This window comes from Schistocerca nitens, chromosome 4, assembly GCF_023898315.1.
Source record: "Schistocerca nitens isolate TAMUIC-IGC-003100 chromosome 4, iqSchNite1.1, whole genome shotgun sequence".
NCBI lineage: Eukaryota > Metazoa > Arthropoda > Insecta > Orthoptera > Acrididae > Schistocerca > Schistocerca nitens.
This window is the reverse complement of record NC_064617.1, coordinates 946,423,421-946,445,777: the sequence shown is the minus strand read 5'-3', so window position 1 is coordinate 946,445,777 and position 22,357 is coordinate 946,423,421. Positions and strand designations below refer to the sequence as shown.

General features: G+C 43.5%; 1 protein-coding gene across 1 annotated transcript; it reads left to right on the top strand.

Annotated features, from left to right (window-relative positions):
• The first annotated feature begins 472 nt into the window (after window positions 1–472).
• Window positions 473–10,814, top strand: LOC126253621 (cuticle protein 18.7-like). Its single transcript, XM_049955089.1, has 2 exons — window positions 473–609; window positions 9,842–10,814. The coding sequence occupies exons 1-2, from the start codon at window positions 598–600 to the stop codon at window positions 10,700–10,702; spliced, it is 873 nt and encodes a 290-aa protein (XP_049811046.1). The 5' UTR covers window positions 473–597; the 3' UTR covers window positions 10,703–10,814.
• Window positions 10,815–22,357: the final 11,543 nt, after the last annotated feature.

Genomic DNA, 22,357 nt, shown 5'->3' with positions numbered 1-22,357 from the left:
TCCCTTAAAAAAGGCCTCGAAAGATCGACGATTCCTGTCGGAAGAGGATGTGCAGCAGGCAGGTACGGATTTCTTCACACAGCAGGAGCTGGTGGTTCACCAAACTGGTGTGATGAATCTGCTGCCACGGTGGGATGATTGCCTCAAAGCTTACGCCAGTTTTGCCTGATTGGCGTAACGGTTCTGGACTGTACGGCCTGTGAACGGGAACTTTTTAACAGCCACTTATAACTGTTTCTTGAAGATCACAAACAAACGTGTATGCCAAATAAGATGAGACTGCAATTCATCAAGAAGGACTGCCCGTTTTGGCCAGAAGCTCACCGCCTGCGGCGCGCCACTGCAGCCTTTGTTTCGGGCTTGTCGCCAGCGCCGGGGGATGCTACGGCGGCTGGGTGCTAGCGGTCCCCAGGGCTGACGAGTTGTTGCGTCAGCAGCCGGCGGAAGGGAGGAGCGAGGAGGAGTCGCGAGCCGAGAGTCGACGCGAGGTCGCTCTCTTTGGGACACCGCCGGCCCGCCACGCTATATATAGCGGGGCGGGCCCTGCTGTCGGCACAGTTCTCGGCAGCTACCGCCACCCACGAGCTCCCCTCTGCCATGAAGGTCCTGGTGAGTACTCCCTGGGGGCGGCGCATCTGCCGCCCACACTCGCGACTACGAGCCTACGCAGCTACCTCGTTTACGTACTATCGCACCAACGTTGTGATCGCGCTGCTCCTGCCACTGAGCGTACTCTGCAAGTCCCAGAGAACTATTTAGCAGGGAGTGTTTGCTACATGGTACTACGTATTTGGATTTCTTCCCGTTCCAATTGTATATACCTTGGGCTCTGACCACTATGGGACTCAACTGCTGAGGTCATTAGTCCCCTAGAACTTAGAACTAGTTAAACCTAACTAACCTAAGGACATCACAAACATCCATGCCCGAGGCAGGATTCGAACCTGCGACCGGAGCGGTCTCGCGGTTCCAGACTGCAGCGCCTTTAACCGCACGGCCACTTCGGCCGGCAATTGTATATAGTTCGCGGGAGGATTCACTGTTTAAAAGACGCTTGTGCGTGCCGCAGTTTTTCGAATTTTTTTTATCACGGACTCAACGAGAACTTTACGTAAGGGGCTGAGGGATATCACCACATTCGTCTCTTCTGGTTCTTAAAATTTTTTAAGCAGACCTTTCGCAAGATGATTCAAATTTCTTTTCAAGAGTCTGCCAAATTAAGGTTTTTCAACATCTCGTTGTCCTTCTTCCGTGAGTCAAGCAAACCAATGATAATTCGTGCTACTCTTCTCCGCCTATGTTCAATATCCCTTATCGTACCTACTTGGATCGAATCCAACATCAGTTGAGCAGTATTATTAACTAGGACGTACGAGTGGTTTGTTAGCAGTCTCCTTCATAGACTGTCTGCATTTTCCCGTTATGTTGCCAGCGTGCCGAAGTCAGCCACCTGCCTTACCAATGGCTGAGCCGACATGATCATTCCATTTGATATCCCATCAAACTGTTACATCCAGATATTAGTACGAGTAGACATGTTCCAGTTTTGAACGTAACTCGTGCTGCCCTTCTCCGCATATTTTCAATATCCCAAATCGTTCCTTCTTGGATCGAGTTCAACATCACTTTAGCAGTACTACAAACTAGGACGTACGTGTGATTTGTTAGCAGTTTCCTTCATAGACTGACTTCATTTTCCCGTTATCTTGCCAGCGACTCGAAGTCAGCCACCTGCCTTACCAATGGCTGAGCAGACATGATAATTCCATTCGACATCCCATCAAACTGTTACATCCAGATATTTATACGAGTCGAAATGTTCCACTTTTGAACAACTGCGATTACAGTCAAAGGATGTACGTCTTCTTAATTTCATGAAGCGCATGATGTTACATTTTCGAACATTTAAAGCAAGTTGGCTATATTATCAAAATTCAACTAAATATTTGTGGAGCCTTTTTTTTTACGCAGAACATAATTATAGATAGATACATCATCCGTGAAAAGTCTGAGATTTAGAAAAAAGTGATTCAAATGGCTCTGAGCACTATGGGACTTAACTTCTGAGGTCATCAGTCCCCTAGAACTTAGAACTACTTAAACCTAACTAACCTAAGGACATCACATACATCCATGCCAAAGGCAGGATTGGAACCTGCGACCGTAGCGGTCGCGCGGCGGTTCCAGACTGTAGCGCCTAGAACAGCTCGGCCACTCCGGCCGGCTCTGAGATTAAAGTTGTCTGCAAGATCTTTAACTATAACATAAATAGCAAGAGTCCCAACTCAGCTATCCTCTGGAGTACACCTCAAGTTACTTCTACATGCGTCGATCACTCTTCTTCCAAGGTAACTTGCTGTATAGTCCCTGTCAAGAAACCCTGTCCAGGCGCTTGATACCTCATACGACCGTACTTTGGATAACAGGAGTACCTGACTGCCATGATACATGGCTTTAAGAAAGTCGTGTGAGAAAAACGCAAGTTTGGTTTCGCATAATCACTGGTTTCGGAATCCGAACTGGTCGGCAAGGAGGAAGCCATTCCGTTACACATATCACGCTGTTATGTGACATAGTCAGATTCGACATAAGCGATCTCTGTCTATTGAAAGTGGTAGATTCAGAAAAAAAATCCTTTATTAGTCAAGATCGCAAGTATATCTTTTATACTGATAACTAATTTCCCCTAAATTAATTAGCCATTTTCAAATCACGACAAATTTTTTATTTATTGATTCTTTGGTGATGTATAATAAACAATTTTTTTGTGTTTTCAAGATTGTTAATTGATTTATCTGGAACCCGTTATCAATATAAGCACAGTACTTGGGATCTTGGTTAACAAAAGATATTTTTCTGAATCCACAACTTCCAGATACTCATATGTTAGAGAATAAAACAGATGGTCGTCACTGAAAGTCGTTTGTTTTTTTGTGGATCGCCTCTGTTACTGGTACACTGCTTATAGACTGGTCTAACCTGCGCTTTTTTAAATCACTGGACAGAGTTTTTAGTTCAAGGGATCAACGAGACGCTATGGCTACAATGGGAGGTAACCCAGACACAAGGTCTGTGTAGAATCTGACAGGATCTCACTGGACTCTGGGCCCTTGTTTACTTTCACTAACTTCAACTGTTTCTCAACACCACTGACATTAATATATGTATCACTCTTCTTTGCAGTGGTCCAAGAAGAGTCGTGCAATTTTCAAATAATGTAGTAGATTTGCTATTGTACAGATCCTTAGGTTACTATTTTCTCTTTAATCCTACCCTGTTTTAATCTCATCCTTGTGTACCCGCTACCAAAAACATCCTTAGTATCAACGACTGCCACAGTTTTTCTTCCTTACTTTTCTCGTCACTTCTCCTGTAGCCTCTTCCGTCTCCCACGAGAGGACTAGGACCCTTTACCTCGTGTCTCCCGAACTAGTGCTTTTCTTCATCCATCCTGTTCCACTTATTCCTATCTCTAAAGCGCTCTTTATCTGTCCTCTTAATTACTGATATTCTTCTTCAATGGTGTCCAGGTCCCTCTTTCCCATTGGTCCACTGCGCAAGTATTTTTTTTTAGCCCGCTTTGATTCAGCAGTTTCTATCTGACATAACTCAATAACTGACATTAGCATAATTGTATTATTAACGAGCACTTTGCCGTGCGCTGCCATTCTAGTTCTTATGCCTTTCTTGCTTCGTTGACGTTATGCGCTCGTTCTTCCTAGATGAGTCAATTTTCGTACTTTGGCTGCAGCACTGTTCATTATTATGGTGCAGACTTCGTTACAATGCTCTTTCACTTTACTGTTAGTTTCTTTCATTTTATTATTGACATGAAGAAAATTTCCCATTCCAATCTCCTTTCACTCACTATAAGAAAACGAATAAAGATAATAATTTTTTAATTCATTACTTGTGAATTATTTTCGTGAAACGCCACTCGCGTAGCTTTTAGGCGCTTCCGCGTTCCTTGTAAGTTTTTCAGCGAAATTAACATCGGAAGGCGATTTGCATGTGGCTAATATGTAGGCTGTTAATCGACACGACACTATGTGTTACTTAGAAATGACGAAGTTGCAGGAACATTCTTGACACATTACTTCCTACAAGGATATAACCGTACATATTCGCAGTTTCAGTGAGAAACTTTATAACGTAACCAGTACTGTCATATTTCTCTGTAATTTTAATGATGAAACAGTCATCTACTTTAACATCGTAAAAAGAATAAGGACCGACTGCACTGAGTCTCCTTTTCGAGCCCATCTCGACACCGAATCTAAGTGCTAAGATAAATTTTCGGTATCTACAGCTCAGTTTTCAGCCAGTTTGTTGACCCTGAAAACTTTCAGCGTTTCTTGCTTTCTATTTGCCCTATGCTAAACTTTGGCATTGTCCCACTTGCATTGAGATATATTTCGTAAAAAATGTTAACGCAAACAATTTTTATACCTCAGTCACTTGTAGGTTTTTGTTCAGTTCAATATAGCAGCGGAAAATGAAGAAGTCAGTCGAAATGTCAAACTTAACACTCCCAGGAAAATGTTACTGCGGCTCAGAGCGTCATTTCTGAAACCTTCTGAAAACTGTACAACATTTGGGAGTAGCAAATTTAAGTATTACAATAACTGTAAAACAGACCTTCATGCATTATTTCGTCTATTAAAATATTCCTTCTGCTCGTGTGCGGATCAAGATAATTTTTCTCTGACAAGTCTGATAAGTTACCTTAAATGCAGACCGTTTGGGAGGCACGCCTTTCTCAGAATTAACATAGGCGCATAATAAACTCTTCTACAGCTTCTCACTGAGGGACTCACTGGTAGTTCCACAATAAACACAAAGAGACTAGGATCTTCAGTTTTAAAGAAAATCTTTCGTTCCGTAGTGTCTGAAATTTAGCAAGAAACTATACTGAAATAGAAAAAATATATTTTTGTGTATGTCGAATGGACGTTTCTCACGTGCTAGCGATTGTTCATAGTACTTCATTACCTCTGTTGCAGAAGTTTAGGAACAGTTTTCATTAAGTACGACAGCAATGTCTCGTACACCGAAATAAAACTGTAAGATGTTGATACTTAGATCTAAAGCAGGCAGGAGAAACCACTGAACGTAAACAGTTCTAATTACACACAACCTGTAGGTCTACTATACACCAAAATTAAATGAGAACATACTATTAAAACCTTATTACAGTGCGTCACTCATCAAAAAGTACAAGAACATAGGTTGTCATTAAAATTTCTGTGCGTTCTCTGATGCCCCTTTGGCCAGAATCAAACGCCCATCCATTAGAGTGCTCAGAGGCTCGCACAGTCACATAATTAAGTTTGTCATATAAAAAAAATATATATAACTAATATGCAGAATACGACATAAAAATCCTAACTGGGTGTGCTATCAGAATTTACTACTGAACAATGATAAGATGGGAAGAGTATCGGGGAAGGTCCATCTACGTCTACACCCACATACATACTACGCAAACGAGAATGCGGTGTATTGTGGAGGTTTTATTGTACTACTGTTGGAAATTCTCTTCCCCATTCCACATCCGTATGGAGCCGGGGGAAAACGAACGTCTTTATGCTTCGGCAAGAGCCTTTGTTTATCTTAATACTATCTTCATGTCCCTCAAGTGGAAAGCATGTCGGTGGTGGTACGATCGTTCTACAGTCTGTAGCAGATGCCGATTCTCTAAACCTTCTCTATAGTGTTTCGCGAATACAACTTCTTTTTCCGTCAGGGGATTCCCCTTTGAGCAAACGTAGCACTTCTCTAATACTCGCGTGCTGACCAAAGCTACCGCTAACAAATCTCAACGGAACCTCTCTGAATTTCTTCGTTGCTTCTCTCTAATCCAACCTGGTGAGATACTGAAACTCGGTCAGTAGTCAAAAATGGGTCGAACAAGTGTTCGGTACGCGTCTCTTTTATACATGAGATACACTTTCCTAGAATTCTCCCACTAAGCCGAAATCGAACATTCGCTTTCCCCACAAGCGATCTGACATGCACGTTCCAGTCCATGTCACTTAACAACATATTCTCAACTTATTCTAGACGAGCAGGCTGACTTTTGGTAAAGGAGACACAATTGAAGGCATACATATCCCTCAACAAAAAGTTCTAGACTGGGTTAATACATTACAGAGAAAAGTTAAAGTCGTAGTTTTGATACTTCAGATGTTCTACATAGTCTCTCTCTCCCCCCTCCCCCTCCTTTTCTTGAGTACATCGTGCAGATCGTTCATGCAACCATGTGGGACTTTCAGAGAACTCCTTCTTTGGGATGTTGTTCAACTAGTTCATCACACTGGTTTGAATGTCGATTATGCAACCATGTGGGACTTTCAAAGAACTCCTTCTTTGGGATGTTGTTCAACTAGTTCATCACACTGATTTGAATGTCGATTATGTCGTCAAAGAATTGACCATTACGTGAAGGTTTGTACTTCGTCATTTTGTGATTCGGATTGAGTCTTGTCAGCCATAATGAATTTTTTCCTCATTTTACATATTAATCAAGTCGCGGCAGTGGTTGATTGGTCGTCGTTACTGTTTCTTCAAAACAGTGTGGAGAGTGTCTTGAATACTTGATTTAGAGATGTTCAATTCGTTGCTGCATTGTGATTTCTGAAACAACATGGTTGACACTCAACGGCCGAGCGTCCACTATTTGATACTCCCCGCTCGCAACTGACTGGCCGAAAGCACGTGTGTTGTTTGCAGTTTTGACACCGCAGTTACTGCTGTGACGTCACTTGTGCGACAAGAATCAAACGTCTCGATACTTTTTGGACGCGCCATGTAAATGAAGTTCGAAACTATTTAAAAAATAAAATATATAAATAGAAAGAATGAGATGTAACATAAGAAAATCAGAGGAAACTTAACAGCGCTGAGGAGTTCACTGCAGTCGCCTGCGATCGCTTTCTGACTTTTAGTTGTCCTTCACAGTTTCCTCAGTAACTGATGTGCCGTGGACGACTGCAGATGAACCATGAGTTAGTTGTGTCGCTGTCTGCTCGGTTTGATACGAGGCAGTGCTTTCCGAACCACTCTAGTTTCCGTCTTCTGATGCACCAAAGTTCAACATATGAGATCAAAACATCTGATCTTTAATGCAAATCCTTAAAAATGTTAGAACAGTAATTAAATTCGTGATGGTCGTTTGAAATCTCTTCCGGAGAACACCTTTTGTTAATAAAGATTTCCACTATCTCTTGCACATAGAGCAGTCTTCTCTTAGTTGCTGTATGTAACAATTCCATTGTATTCGTGTTGATGAGTGCTTATTTCCTACAATGTGTGAAGTAAAGGCTGTCTTATTTTGTGGATATGTGTGCTCTTGGAAACGTAGTTTTGTTGTGGTTCTTGTCATTTCACGAAATTCCAATCACCAACTTTCTCCTCCGAATGCGAAAATATTTTGTTGAACAGAAACCTGCATAGGAAGGAACGATCACCAAGATAAAATAAGGGAATTTCTGAGCTCGTACGGAAAGATATAGGTGTTCATTCTTTCCGCGCTCTATACGAGATTGGAATAATAGAGAATTGTGAAGGTGGTTCGATGACCTCTCTGCCAGGCACTTAGATGTGATTTGCAGAGTATCCGTGTAGATGTAGATTTTTTAATCCTTAAGAGCGACAACTGACGCTTTGTAATAGTCCGCTACAAACATTCATTTCAGTATAGCAAGTTCTTTAATGATTTCAGTTATTTCTAATGGTAGTTGTAACAGACGGCAAACAAGCTTCGCTTCGACCCATCAGACAGAGCTGCAATAGCCACTTCTTCTATACCACTAATCAGTACCCTGTAGCAAAGGAAAACTTTCAAAGCACTCAAGATTTGACCACTGGATTGACAAACGAGCATCAGACAATCACTACACGTTCTTCAACCCTCACCCACAAGCGAAACTGGATAACAGTCCAATGTTAGAAAGGAGAAGGACTCATACGAATAAACCGCATGTTTCCATTGGAGCAAATGCAATTTAAAGTCGCCAAGTCCGCCTTGTTTTGTCAAACTCTACCTTCAGCTAGCTGACGTGTCCACGTTCTGAAACCTCTGTTCATCAAGCAAATGACTGCTTATTAAGTTGCTTCCTCTCTCAAAAAACTGAAAACAACTACTCGTATATAATTCGTTGACGATCATTTACTACCGAGCTGATTCACGCAATGCCTTTAAAACTAGAGCTGTGTCCCACAGGGCTCATGACTCCTGTCCTCTCCTTATTTACTCCTCAATTTCGAGAGCTACAGCTCGTTCGACGAAATCATTTTAGCCTTTCAGCCAGTCAGAATCAGGAGCAGAATGTAAGCATTTTTATTGGCCATTTCCTGCTCCCACGAACAGAGCATCAGTAAGCTGACAGGACCTTTAGAAATTTTTCTGTAACTGTTGTCAGAGAACACTGGCCCTCATGGGAAACCAAAAACCTGAAGTCCTGTCATGCAGGGACCAGCTTTAACCCATTTAGGAGGATTAGGAAAAAACTGGCTCATCCCCTTTGGGCTGGATGACACCCTCTGATGGGCGCAGTAGCCACCCAAGGAGACGACAAGTGAGGCCTGGAACTGATATATCACAGTGTTCATCATGTTTTCTGAATATACTTATATCCTGACTGGGATACTCCCTTTCAAATTCTGAAGGTGGCAGAGACATAATAGAGGGAGGGGAAGGCTATTTACAATTTGTATAGAAATCAGATGTCCGTTATAAGAGTCGAGGGACATAAAAGGGAAGCAGTGGTTGGGAAAGGGGTGTGAAAGGATTGTAGCCTCTCCCCGATGTTATTCAATTTGTATATTGAGCAAGCAACGAAGGAAACAAAAGAAAAATTCGGAGTAGGTATTAAAATCCATGGAGAAGAAATAAAAACTTTGAGATTCGCCGATGACATTGTAATTCTGTCAGAGACAGCCATGGACTTGGGAGAGCAGTTGAACGGAATGGACAATGTCTTGAAAGGAGGATATAATATGAACATCAACAAGAGCAAAACGAGGTTAATGGCATGTAGTCGAATTAAGTCGGGTGATACTGAGGAAATTAGATTAGGAAATGAGACAAATAGTAAATGAGTTTTGCTATTTGGGGAGCAAAATAACTGATGATGGTCGAAGTAGAGAGGATATAAAAAGTTGACTGGCAATGGCCAGGAAAGCGTTTCTGAAGAAGAGAAATTTGTTACATCGAGTATCGATTTAAGCGTCAGGAAGTCGTTTCTGAAAATATTTGTATGGACCGTAGCCATGTATGGAAGTGACACGTGGACGATAAACAGTTTGGAGAAGAAGCGAATAGAAGCTTTCGAAATGTGGTGCTACAGAAGAATGCTGAAGATTGGATGGGTAGACCACATAACTAATGACGAGGTATTGAATAGAATTGGGGGAGAAGAGGAGTTTGTGGCATAACTTGACAAGAAGAAGGGTCCGGTTAGTAGGACATATTCTGAGGCATCAAGCGATCACAAATTTAGTATTGGAGGTCAGTGTGGAGGGTAAAAATCGTAGAGGGAGACCAAGAGATGAATAAACTAAGCAGATTCAGAAGGATGTAGGTTGCGGTAGGTACTGGGAGAAGAAGAAGCTAGCACAGGATAGAGTAGCATGGAGAGCTGCATCAAACCAGTGTCTGGACTGAAGACCACAACAACAATAAAAACAACTTATTTCCTTGATATACATTTTCTTCGTAGAGTACATGTTACTTCACTTTCTGAATCACGCTCATACCGAATGCAATAAATGTAGCCGCTCGTGAAGCAAGGCGGCGGGACTAGCAGACGGCGTGGTAAGAACTCTCGGCCGGTTGCAGGTGGTCCTGAGCGCCCTCGTGGCGGCGTCGCTGGCGAAGCCCGGCTACCTGTCGTCGCCCGGCCTGCTGGCGCGCGCCCTGGGCGCCCCGGCGCCCGCGCTCCTGGCCGCCGCCCCCGCACCTGCTCCGGCCTTCATCCGCACAGTGCCTGCCGCCAACATCATCATCGGCCCGGAGGGAGTCCCGCTCGACACTCCCGAGGTCGCCGCCGCCAAGGCCTCGCACGCCGCCGCCGTGGCGGAGACCTCCGCCCGCGACGCCGCCGCGAACGCCGCCGCCGCCGCAGCTGCCCCCGCTCCTGCACGCGCCGCCCCAGCCGCCCCCGCCGCACCCGCCGCTCCTGCCGCACCTGTGGAACCCGCCAACATCGTGATCGGACCGGAGGGCGTCCCCTTGGACACCCCCGAGGTGGCCGCCGCCAAGGCCTCCCACGCTGCCGCCGTGGCTGAGACCAACGCCCGCGACGCGATCGCGAACTCCGCGCCCGCTCCTGCCGTCATCGCCGCCCCCGCCATCGCCGCTGCACCGGCACTGTTCGCTGCCAGAACCTTCGCCGCCCCCGCCATCGCTGCTCCAGCCATCGCTGCCGCTCCAGCCATTGCAGCCGGCGCCACTATCATCGACGCCAGGACCCCGGCGGCGACGGCCCTGGCCGCCCACGCCATCACCGCACACGCTATCGCAGCCCCCGGCATCGTGGGCCCTGCCATTGTTGCTGCTCGCGGCGTGATCGCCCCTGCTGCCAATATTGTGATCGGCCCAGACGGTGTGCCCCTGGACACCCCTGAGGTGGCTGCCGCCAGGGCTGCCGACACCATCGCTCACCTACAGGCCAAGGCGCGTCTCGGTCTCCTGGGATAAGATGTATTCTAAGGGACGTTTCCAGACTGATAATACTTTCTTGACTTAACCCTCCGTTGTATATTTTTTGTACAAATTGTAGGAAAATAAATGTTATTTTTGCACATAATAATTTTTTTGTTCTAAAATTTAAAGAATAGGTCAAGTAAAGTAGTCAAGAATGAGATTTTCACTCTGCAGCGGAGTGTGCGCTGATATGAAACTTCCTGGCAGATTAAAACTGTGTGGCGGACCGAGACTCGAACTCGGGACCTTTGCATTTCGCGGGCAAGTGCTCTACCAACTGAGCTACCCAAGCACGACTCACGCCCCGTCCTCGCAGCTTTACTTCCGCCAGTTTTTAAAGTATTCAAGTTGCAACATCTAAACGAAGTAGTTAAACTTATGTCATGTTATGTTATGTTAACCGGGGGCCTAAAAACGACGGAGAGGCTCCGTTCCCGCCGCAGCCACAGTGGTCCGCAACCCCACGACGACTACGGCAGTCTAGAGAGCCTGTATAGGGATAGAGTGGCCAACCGAGCGATACGGCGGCCATTTTTCTGCCAAACTGCGGGCGGGACTTTTGAATGGCCAGAAGTGGAGTAGTGGAGTGCACACTCACCGAATCAAAAGCACAAGTCAATATGGCGAAATCATTCGTTAAATGCCTTTCTTTACAGCTATAAATACTCATAGTAGCCTACTACGTACAGCACAGGAAAATTTGATACAGTGGCTGTAAAAATTATTCGTTACTTGCATTTATCTCCTTTAAAGTTCGTTTACTACACATATTCCAAATGAAAGTGTACGTAAATAAAAAAAATATAGTGTATAGCATTTGTTTTGTATAGGATTTATGTCAGCCCTGTTGAATGCGACTACCCACTGCTTTCGTCCTTCTTCATTGCGTGGAAATGCCAACATGCGAAATCCACATATCCTCTGCCGGCCAGTGTGGCCGTGCGGTTCAAGGCCCTTCAGTCTGGAGCCGCGCGATCGCTACGGTCGCAGGTTCGAATCCTGCCTCGGGCATGGATGTGTGTGATGTCCTTGGGTTGGTTAGGTTTAAGTAGTTCTAAGTTCTAGGGGACTGATGACCTCAGATGTTAAGTCCCATAGTGCTCAGAGCCATTTGAACCACCTCTACTCTATTGGAACAACCAAATGCAGCACAACCTGGCATCGTTTACGAACGTCTGCAGAACGAATTACAGATGTCAAAAACAATACTGTACAATTACTAACGTGTTTACTTCAAAAATGTAGGTATACCGACTTCATCACAAAACGCTTCATTATTTCAACTCGTATTTAACATCGGAAACGCTAATTACGTACTATATACAACTAAATCGAACATGCATGCAAAACGCATAACAAGTCTCTCAATAATTCAAATACCTTTTAATCGTTTCCAAAAGTCCTTCAATTCAACTCAAAAGCACGGCGAACATACGAAGCGCGAGAGACGTTTGGCAGAAAAATGGCGTCATGTTTGCGCAGCGTAGAAATCGCCGACATAGAGTAGCTGAGGCGGAGTAAGGCGAACCAGCCCGAATTTGCCGAGGCAGATGGAAAACCGCCTAAAAACCATTCATAGACTGGCCGGCTCAACGGAACTCGACACAAATCCGCCAGCGGATTCATGCCGGGGATCGGCGGTCCTTGCCGCCCGGAAAGCGGTGCGTTAGACCGCACGACCAACCCGGCGGGCTAGTTATATACTACGCCCATGGTGATGATGTCCCATACTCCGAGGAGAGTAGGGGACGGTGCGGGAAAGCCGCACCGTCATACTAGGCAAGGTCCTAGCGGAGGTGGTTTGCCATTGCCTTCCTCCGACCGTAATGGGGATGAACGATGATGATGAAGACGACACAACAACACCCAGTCATCTCGAAGTAGGGAAAAATCCATGACCCCGCCGGGAATCGAACCTGGGACCCCGTGCGCGAGAAGCGAGAACGCTACTGCAAGACCACGAGCTGCGGACCAGTACGCCCATAGACATAGAAAACCAAATTTACATATGGGTACACGTGATGAATCTGAGATATTGTTTGCTTTCATATGAGAGCAGTAACGTTTCTTAACATGCTTATAGGTTAGGATAATCGACCGTAGCTTTTTCAGAGATGCATAACTTAAACTACCATTTTGGTTGTGGACTACGAATAAAACTAATAAAACAGAGGGTATTGTGTGGACCGTCAAGGGTTAAAACACGTATCCTAAAACTTAGACCAAATTTGTTGATCGTTTGTTGCCAAACTCCATGTAAAAGCGTATATAATTATTAATATAGTCAAAAAATGCGAAGGTTGCAATAGTTTATCCAGCAACCATTCTACAAAAGAGAGGAAAGACACACCTGTTACATATTGGCAGCCTAGTTAAAAACATTTCATAAGTGTACAGTTCCTTAAAAATTATGTAATGTGTAAAACAAACCGCTTTCATTGACACCACATTATAAAAAATAGTACTTTGATGAACTTTTTTAAAAAGACTGTCGAAAAAATTAAGTAAATCTGTACAATACCTTCTTTACATAGGAGGCCGCAGGTAAGATATATACCTATATTAAATGTCATATTTAGATGTGTTTGGATATATTACACTGCTTTGTGAGATTGTCCAAAACAAGTAAATTATGTAAAGTCTAAAACAATCCACTGGCATTTAAATTACATTCTAAAACCCAGGTGTCGTAACAGATATCTTTTTAAGACAATAGTGGTCAAGATTACGTGTCTCTGCACAGCAGTCGTTTTACATAGCATGATTCAGCAAAGAAACGTACCACTTGTTAACTGTCCTATTTCAGATATGAAACTTCCTGGCCGATTAAAACTGTGTGCCGGACCGAGACTCGAACTGCGGACCTTTGCCTTTCGCGGGCAAGTGCTCTGGCAACTGAGCTACCCAAGCACGACTCATGCCCCGTCCTCACAGCTTCACTTCTGCCAGTATCTCGTCTCCTACCTTTCAAACTTTACAGAAGCTCTCACAGGAGAACATAATGAAACTTAAGCATGTTGTTGTGGTCCTCAGTCCTGAGACTGGTTTGATGCAGCTCTCCATGCTACTCTATCCTGTGCAAGCTTCTTCATCTCCCAGTACTTACTGCAACCTACATCCTTCTGAATCTCCTTAGTGTATTCATCTCTTGGTCTCCCTCTACGATTTTTACCCTCCACGCTGCCCTCCAATGCTAAATTGATGATCCCTCGATGTCTCAGAACATGTCCTACCAACCGAACCCTTCTTCTAGTGAAGTTGTGCCACAACCTCCTCTTCTCCCCAATTCTATTCAATACCTCCTCATTTGTTATGTGATCTACCCATCTAATCTTCAGCATTCTTCTGTAGCACCACATTTCGAAAGCTTCTATTCTCCTCTTGTCTAAACTATTTATCGTCCACGTTTCACTTCCATACATTGCTACACTCCATACAAATACTTTCAGAACGACTTCCTGACACTTAAATTTATACTCGATGTTAACAAATTTCGCTGCTTCAGAAACACTTTCCTTGCTATAGCCAGTCTACATTTTATATCCTCTCTACTTCGACAATCATCAGTTATTTTGCTCCCTAAATAACAAAACTCCTTTACTTATTTAAGTGTCTCATTTACTAATCTAATTCCTTCAGCATCAACCGACTTAATTCTACTACATTCCATTATCCTCGTTTTGCTTTTGCTGATGTTCATCTTATATCCTCCTTTCAAGACACTGTCCATTCCGTTCAACTGCTCTTCCAAGTCCTTTGCTATCTCTGACAGAATTACAATGTCATCGGTGAACCTCAATGTTTTTATTTCTTCTCCATGGATTTTAATACCTACTCCGAATTTTTCTTTTGTTTCCTTTACTGCTTGCTCAATATACAGATTGAATAACATCGGGGAGAGGCTACAACCCTGTCTCACTCCCTTCCCAACCACTGCTTCCCTTTCATGCCCCTCAACTCTTATAACTGCCATCTGGTTTCTGTACAAATTGTAAATAGCCTTTCGCTCCCTGTATTTTACACCCGCCACCTTTAGAATTTGAAAAAGAGTATTCCAGTAAACATTGTCAAAAGCTTTCTCTAAGTCTACAAATGCTTTCCTTAATCTGTTTTCTAAGATAAGTCGTAAGGTCAGTATTGCCTCACGTGTTCCAACATTTCTACGGATATCGACCTGTACTTCTCCTTCTATCTCGGTATATGAGTATTCCTCTCCCTCATAGTGGCCTTTTATGTACTTTTTCTACCAATCCGTGCTTCCCATTGCTGTCTTAGTGCTGACGTCCTCGCATTTGTGGTTTTGACTCTTCTATATGCTGAGTCAGTCCTTCTGACGACTACGGTCGCAGGTTCGAATCCTGCCTCGGGCATGGATGTGTGTGATGTCTTTAGGTTAGTTAGGTTTAAGTAGTTCTAAGTTCTAGGGGACTTATGACCTAAGATGTTGAGTCCCATAGTGCTCAGAGCCATTTGAACCATTTGAACCTTCTGACGATCATTTCTTCTTCGATTTCATGACATTTTTGCTGCAGCAATTTTCCACTTCTAGACACAATATGGGCCACAAATGACGAAAACAACTAACATAAGTGACTTTGGCAAAGGGCAGATTGTTACGGCCCGGCACTTAGCAACGGTGAAGCCAGTCGACTGTTCGTGTGCGACTGTCGTGACAAACTGTGACATGTGCTTGAAGGATAGTGAAACCGCGAGCAGACGATGATGTGCTGGACGTCCACGTTCAGTGTACATTGTTGATCATGTGGCCATGTGGCTTCACGGCAGAATGGCCCCTTCGTGTCCCTGTTTTGACCAAACGATATCATCATTTACGATTGCAAAGGACAAGGGGTTATCGAGAATGGACTTCATTAATGAATCATGAACCATCCAATTTGTCATGCACTTAAACCTAACTAACCTCAGCCTCAGGACATCACACACATCCATGCCCGAGCCAGGATTCGAACCTGCGACCGTAGCGGTCACGCGGTTCCAGCCTGAAGCGCCTAGAACTGCTCGGCCACAGCGGCCGGCTACCTGCTAGCAGACAGCTGTCATCATCTGTAAAGACAAGTTTATTTTACGGGCGAATACCATACACTGCCACAAAAGTCGCCTCTGTGAAGGTTAACTTGGTACTGGGAAGGCAGAGGTGTGTAACATTTCCTGACTGCGTAGTTAGTCGTATATTAAACATACTTTATGTACAGCTCAAGAACGTTACGTGGAACAGCGACGCTATAACAACCTGCCACAGATTGATAAATCAGTTCTCTTTTCTTTACTGTTATTTCATTCCTTCGTCCCAGAGGTCGGAGGTGGACTAACAGCGTAATAATACTACACACTTCAGGCAAGAGTTTAAGACGAGCGAAGATGGAATGGATATTTTAAAAGATAAACAAAAACTAGAAAATACATAAAAGACACGTTGTCTGACATTTAAAAGCAAAGAATTACAAGAAACTTAAAACAAACACAGCACTGTATTACATGGGAGAGACCTGCATTTAGGAGGCGTAATGAGGAGGGGTAAGGTGGATTGGTCCTTTGCGGCAGTTAAGGTGTTTATATAGAGCTACTTTGTACAAGTGTATTGTGGGCACGCAGCTAATGTTGGAGTATGGCTGGTGGAAAATATGGGATTCGTGATATAGATAGCTAGGATGGGGGCCAGGCCAAGATCAAGAAGAAGAAAGAAAAGGGAGGAATTGGGATAGAGGGAAAGTATTAACAGGGAAAATAATAAGGAGGAGCTGGTTATACCTGATGGGAGGGACAGATGATGTCCAGGCGGTTTCGTTGTCAGGAAATGTGGTGGTCTCTTTTGAAATTACTCTGGGCGTGGATATGGAGAGTATTTAGGGTAGGTGCGATGTGCTGACATATGCGCGGCAGAATCCAGAATGTGTTATTGGAAGGGAAACAATAGGATTGTTAGAGTCGAGTTTACAGGAGGTTTAGGATATTCGAAGGTGTTCAGTGTGAGCGAGGAGTTGGGCAAAAGAGATGAGCTGGCAAAAGACACTTACAGGAGAGGGAAGATGGTGCAGAAAGCAAAGCGAAGTGTGTGGCGTTCAAGAATTTGGATGAGCGATAGAATATTCGTGGGAGAGATACACAGGCTACATTTGTGTAAGGGAGACTAAGGCAGACAAGGTCTTTGCAAGTGTGGATGATAATCGAGAGATACAATCCCCATGTTCATGCATTTAGTAAGTTTAGTCCACTGTAGGCCTTACGTTGTATGGTTAGTAGGTAAAGTTTCTATGTTAGTTTACGTTCGAGGATGAGTTCGATGAATTTTAGTGTGTTGGTTACTTGGCCAGGATGGTCTTAAATGGAAAGGTAAAAGTCAAGGAGGTGGAAACAGAGAAGGCGGTTAGTTCTGTAATTATTGCTTGGATATTGGAGGGTTTAACCTTAAGGAACCATTGGTTACAGACATATCTGCTGTGACTGAGCACTGCACACAGGCATGACAATCTATGGACTATGAGAACGTCTACATTTTGACATCTGTTTCATCCTTCTGGGTTTTAGTTTCCAGGGAAGCTACTGCAATACTTTCGACGAACGAGTCAATTAATCTTGATGATGGTTTTAACCTTGATAAACTGTGGGTCCCAGCAACCGTTAATTTTCGTGGACAGTAATATTGTAATCCTGAGGACCAGAATTTGTGAAAGAACATATATCTGAGCCGCATGTCTTATATTTATCCACCATGATTTGCCGTGTACTCACAAGCACATGGGTCGCCCCACCGGCGTCTAAAGTGGTCAGAACACAGTGTAAATATACAAGGGTCCTTCATTAGAAAACCGGAAATATTTTTTTAGAGAATCTATTACGACAGTAAAACATTTATTTATTTTTCGACGTAATCCCGATTCTATACATTTATGTGAGAGCTGGAAAAGCTCCTCAATTCCCCTTTGCAAAGAAGTTTTGAGGGATTGTGTGTAACTAGTTATGCACTGCTGCCTGAGCTTCATCATTAGCGAACCTTGAGCCACTAAGAACTTCTTTCAGTAGGTTAAAAATGTGATAATCTGCCGGCTGGGTCAGGGATTTTCTCTGCCTCGTGATGACTAGGTGTTGTGTGATGTCCTTAGTTAGGTATAAGTAGTTCAAAGTTCTAGGGGACTGATGACCATAGATGTTAAGTCCCATAGTGCTCAGAGCCATTTGAACCATTTTTTTTTTTTTGTGATAATCTGAAGGTGCCAGATCCGTGGAGTTTGGGATTTGTGGCCAGCAGACGAACTTCAGGTCTCCCTGCACACAACCATGAGCCTTTCTTCCACTTCTGATGTCAGAAACCCCCCTCGCATAAACTTTCTTGAACATCAGTATTGGATGAACAATATGGCGGGCCGACCGACATCGCTGCTGCAATATCATTCACTACGATGCGTCTGTTTTCCCTTATCAACTCACAATCTCACGCAATGTTGTTCTCCGTGACTGCGCAAACAGAGCATCCTGTGCGTGATGAATCTTCAGTACTTCTTGCATCACGTTTTAACTTATCTGCCCAATTTGTTCACTTATGTTCGACTAAAACGACTTCCACTGTATTGCAATGCACTTCGACTGTGAGTTTCGATTGGTTTCAAACCTTCAACTAGTAGAAACCTAATGACATTCCGTTGTTCTACGTTGGTCCAAACCTGAAAAGGTGCAGTCATTTTGCTTCACTGATTCCCAGCATCCCGTTCGTGAGGCAGGGCTGCCACCCCGTCTAATAGCGCTACGACATCTCCAAGAGATAATGAAGAACCACTTGGCGAAGTTTTGTATTTTTTGTAATGCAATTTTTCCATGTACTTATTGAATGGTCCTTGTACGTTATATGGGCTGTCTGTTAAAAGATGTAATTTTCTGGAAAGGCTTTCGTGGTCAGGTTGTAGCAAAATAAAATGTCCAGCATAGGTGGACGATCTATATCTGAAAGAAGAGGTTATTTCTAAATTAATTTATTTGTAAGCTAGTGAAATGAGAGTATACTACAGAACTGCAGATCTATGAGAATATGTGCCGATATTTGAAGAGTGAGGAAGTGTTAGAAGACAAGACACACAAATCCAGCTGCTTAGCGTAAAAGCTAAAACGAGAAACTCAACTTTGTGCACTGAGGAGAATAGGAATTCTTCACTTTCACTCAGAAACGCTCATAACCATATTGCTGGAAAATGGCTGGGCTTCATAGTTATGTTCCAAGTGAACTGCTCTTACAACTTCTGAAGGTATTCTCCTCCGTCTACAGAAAAGAGGTTGAGTGCTTACGTTAGTGTTTCAGCTGTATGTAGATCATCACTTGAAATATCCTCTTTGGCCTTATGGACATGTAAGTGAAAAACATCTTTATCTGCGTCTGAATGATGATCTGCTGTTTTACATGCAATATCTTGAAATTTTGGAAAGTAATCGAGTTCGTGCCGGTGCAAGTTATTGGCCTGAAGGTCCAGTTTGATAACGAATGACGAAATTGTACCTACAATCTTAATAAGTTTAATTTTGTCTCCCTGTTCCTTCGCCCTGAACTTCTCGAATTTGTCAGATACATCTGCAAGAAGGGCAACACCAAGACGTCGTAATTAGATTGCATCCACAGGCTTCCGTCAATGAAACGAAGAAACATGACCATCGGATCATAGTATTTGTTTAATAGTAGACACCTCTGTTTGGTAATTAAAAAAGTTTGTATTCCTCCTCATTTCCTGGACTGAGGTTGCGGATAGACGGTCGTTGAAAGAATGAAGTTCCCGCTTTAAACAGTATTAATGACATAGAGGAGAGATTTGTGCTGCCAGTAGACTACACGGTACATGTGTATAAAGTCATTCGTAGTGGACTGGAGGTGGTCCATAAATTAATAATTTGGACAACAATGGCTGCAGATCCTCCGGTTGCACGTGTACGAGTAGGTACGTTTTCCAAGGGAATGTTTCAATCTTCAAATCTTTAATAAAACGTTCGCTTTTCTTCTGTAGAGGAGAATAATACATACCGTTAGGCAAACGTGGGGAACTCTTCATTTATTCCAGTACTGTCATTCAGATCAATGATATGATTGTAAACAACAGCTTCATCGAAACTTCCTGGCAGATTAAAACTGTGTGCCCGACCGAGACTCGAACTCGGGACCTTTGCCTTTCGCGGGCAAATGCTCTACCATCTGAGTTACCGAAGCACGACTCACGCCCGGTACTCACAGCTTTACTTCTGCCAGTATCAAAGGTCCCGAGTTCGAGTCTCGGTCGGGCACACAGTTTTAATCTGCCAGGAAGTTTCATATCAGCGCACACTCCGCTGCAGAGTGAAAATCTCATTCTGGAAACATCCCCCAGGCTGTGGCTAAGCCATGTCTCCGCAATATCCTTTCTTTCAGGAGTGCTAGTTCTGCAAGGTTCGCAGGAGAGCTTCTGTAAAGTTTGGAAGGTAGGAGACGAGATACTGGCAGAAGTAAAGCTGTGAGTACCGGGCGTGAGTCGTGCTTCGGTAGCTCAGATTGTAGAGAACTTGCCCGCGAAAAGCAAAGGTCCCGAGTTCGAGTCTCGGTCGGGCACACAGTTTTAATCTGCCAGGAAGTTTCATATCAGCGCACACTCCGCTGCAGAGTGAAAATCTCATTCTGGAAACAGCTTCATCGTTTTTAACTTTTGATTCGTCAATTTTCATTACAGATTGTGTGTACGTCAAGACACCTATAATATTTTTTTACACATTAAAGCCCATCTTGTCAGGTCATCTCGAAACTTTATCATTACACCAAAGGAATAAAGGCTCGTGCGACAGACCCCAGAATTATACTGAAAATTTCTTGAACTGCAACTAATACAAGCATTTCACCGTTACTAAGTGATTGTCCATATTAATGGAAAATGATAGCAAATAAGGAGTCCTTTGTAAGCACTCATTGTATCTTTTCAGAATAAGTTGTACACAGTACTTTGCTTCTTAAACTTGGAGTTTAAGATTGGAAAATAGTTAAATTGCCTTACCCACTTCGTCAAAATTCCAGTATACAAGATTGTCTCTTAATCTGGAAGGACTGATAACTTCATGTCATAAATGAAGCTCAATGATAGCTTGTTTGCTGGCGAGCGGAGGAATCCTCATTTCAAGTAATCATTTGAATATTGCTGATACTTCCCTTTCCAGGGCCGTTTGAGAAAATGTATATCCAAAATGCATTGGTTCTGTGACTGACTAGGTGTCATAGATTTTTCACCGCATTCCACCGAATGTAGGAACCGCTTACTGAAACATTCTAGCAACTCCATTGAAACCAGTAATGACTTTTCGCTATTCTTTGGTGGGTAGACGCCGATGAATAGGTTGGTAAATTCCTCTGTCAGAACTTCATCTGAGTGTGAGCTCGTCCACTTCGTGAAAAACGTCTACTCATATCACAGGGGTTTTGCACACCAGTAATATCAGTAATACTAATGTGTCAATTTAACGCGCAGCGGAATAGATATCAACTACTGAGGAGTGGAATAGTATCAGTGGAAACAGTCTTCTCGTATTCACATTTTAATTTGTCCAAGTCCAGCTGCAGGACATGAAAATAGGCCTGCAGAATATTCCACACTGACGCGTGTTCTTGTGTTCATGTTCTTGCTTTGATTTTCACTGAAGTTCTTCAGCGGTTTTTGAAACTGAACTTTCGTTTATGCCACTACCTGAAACGATAAACAAGTTTTTATTCAAAGAAAAATAAGAAAAAAATAAGATAATATAATGAGTAACACATTTCGTTATAATTCGTCGCCATTCATGGTGACTTTCATATGCCATCAGGTAACAATCAAGCAGTCATTTAGGATGACGAAAAGTACAACGGCGAAAGGAAGTTTATACCTTATTATGGAGGAAAGGCTACAAAACAAAGCCGAAATTACAACTTTCTGGAAGACATTCACAAAAGTGGCTGAAGAGGAAATAGAAAACACACCCACCCACTAACAGACCCAGCCAGACACACACAACACACACTCACACACACACACACACACACACACACACACACACACACACACACACACACACACACGCACGCACAAATATATCGCAGAGAACACACACAGTCACAAATACACTGATGGAAAAAAACCGCAACAGTAAAATATAATTAACGTAGATTCGAGATTACTTTTGTTTACATATCTTAGTGATCAACACTGCAAGATCACAGGTAACGTAAGCACGAATAAGCCACTGCAGATACGAAATACTGGTACACTAACATTCGATGTAACCGCCGGAACGTTGAATGCGAGCATGGAGACGTGCATGCATTGTGTTGTGCAGGTGCCGGATGTCTGTCTGTGGGATGGAGTTGCACGCTTGTAGCACTTGGTCTGTTAATACAGGGACGGTTAATGCCATTCGTGGATGCGCTGGAGTTGCTGTCCGATGATATCCCAGATGGGACCGATTGGAGACAGATCGGGTGATCGAGCAAGCGGAAGCAAAGTGCCGACGCTCTGTAGAATGTGTGGGTTACGACAGCGGTATGTGGGCGAGCGTTATCCTGTTGGAAAACACCTCCTGGAATGCTGTTCACGAATGGTTGTAGAACAGGTCGAATTACTAGGCTGACGTACAAATCTCCAGTCAGATATGACCATAACT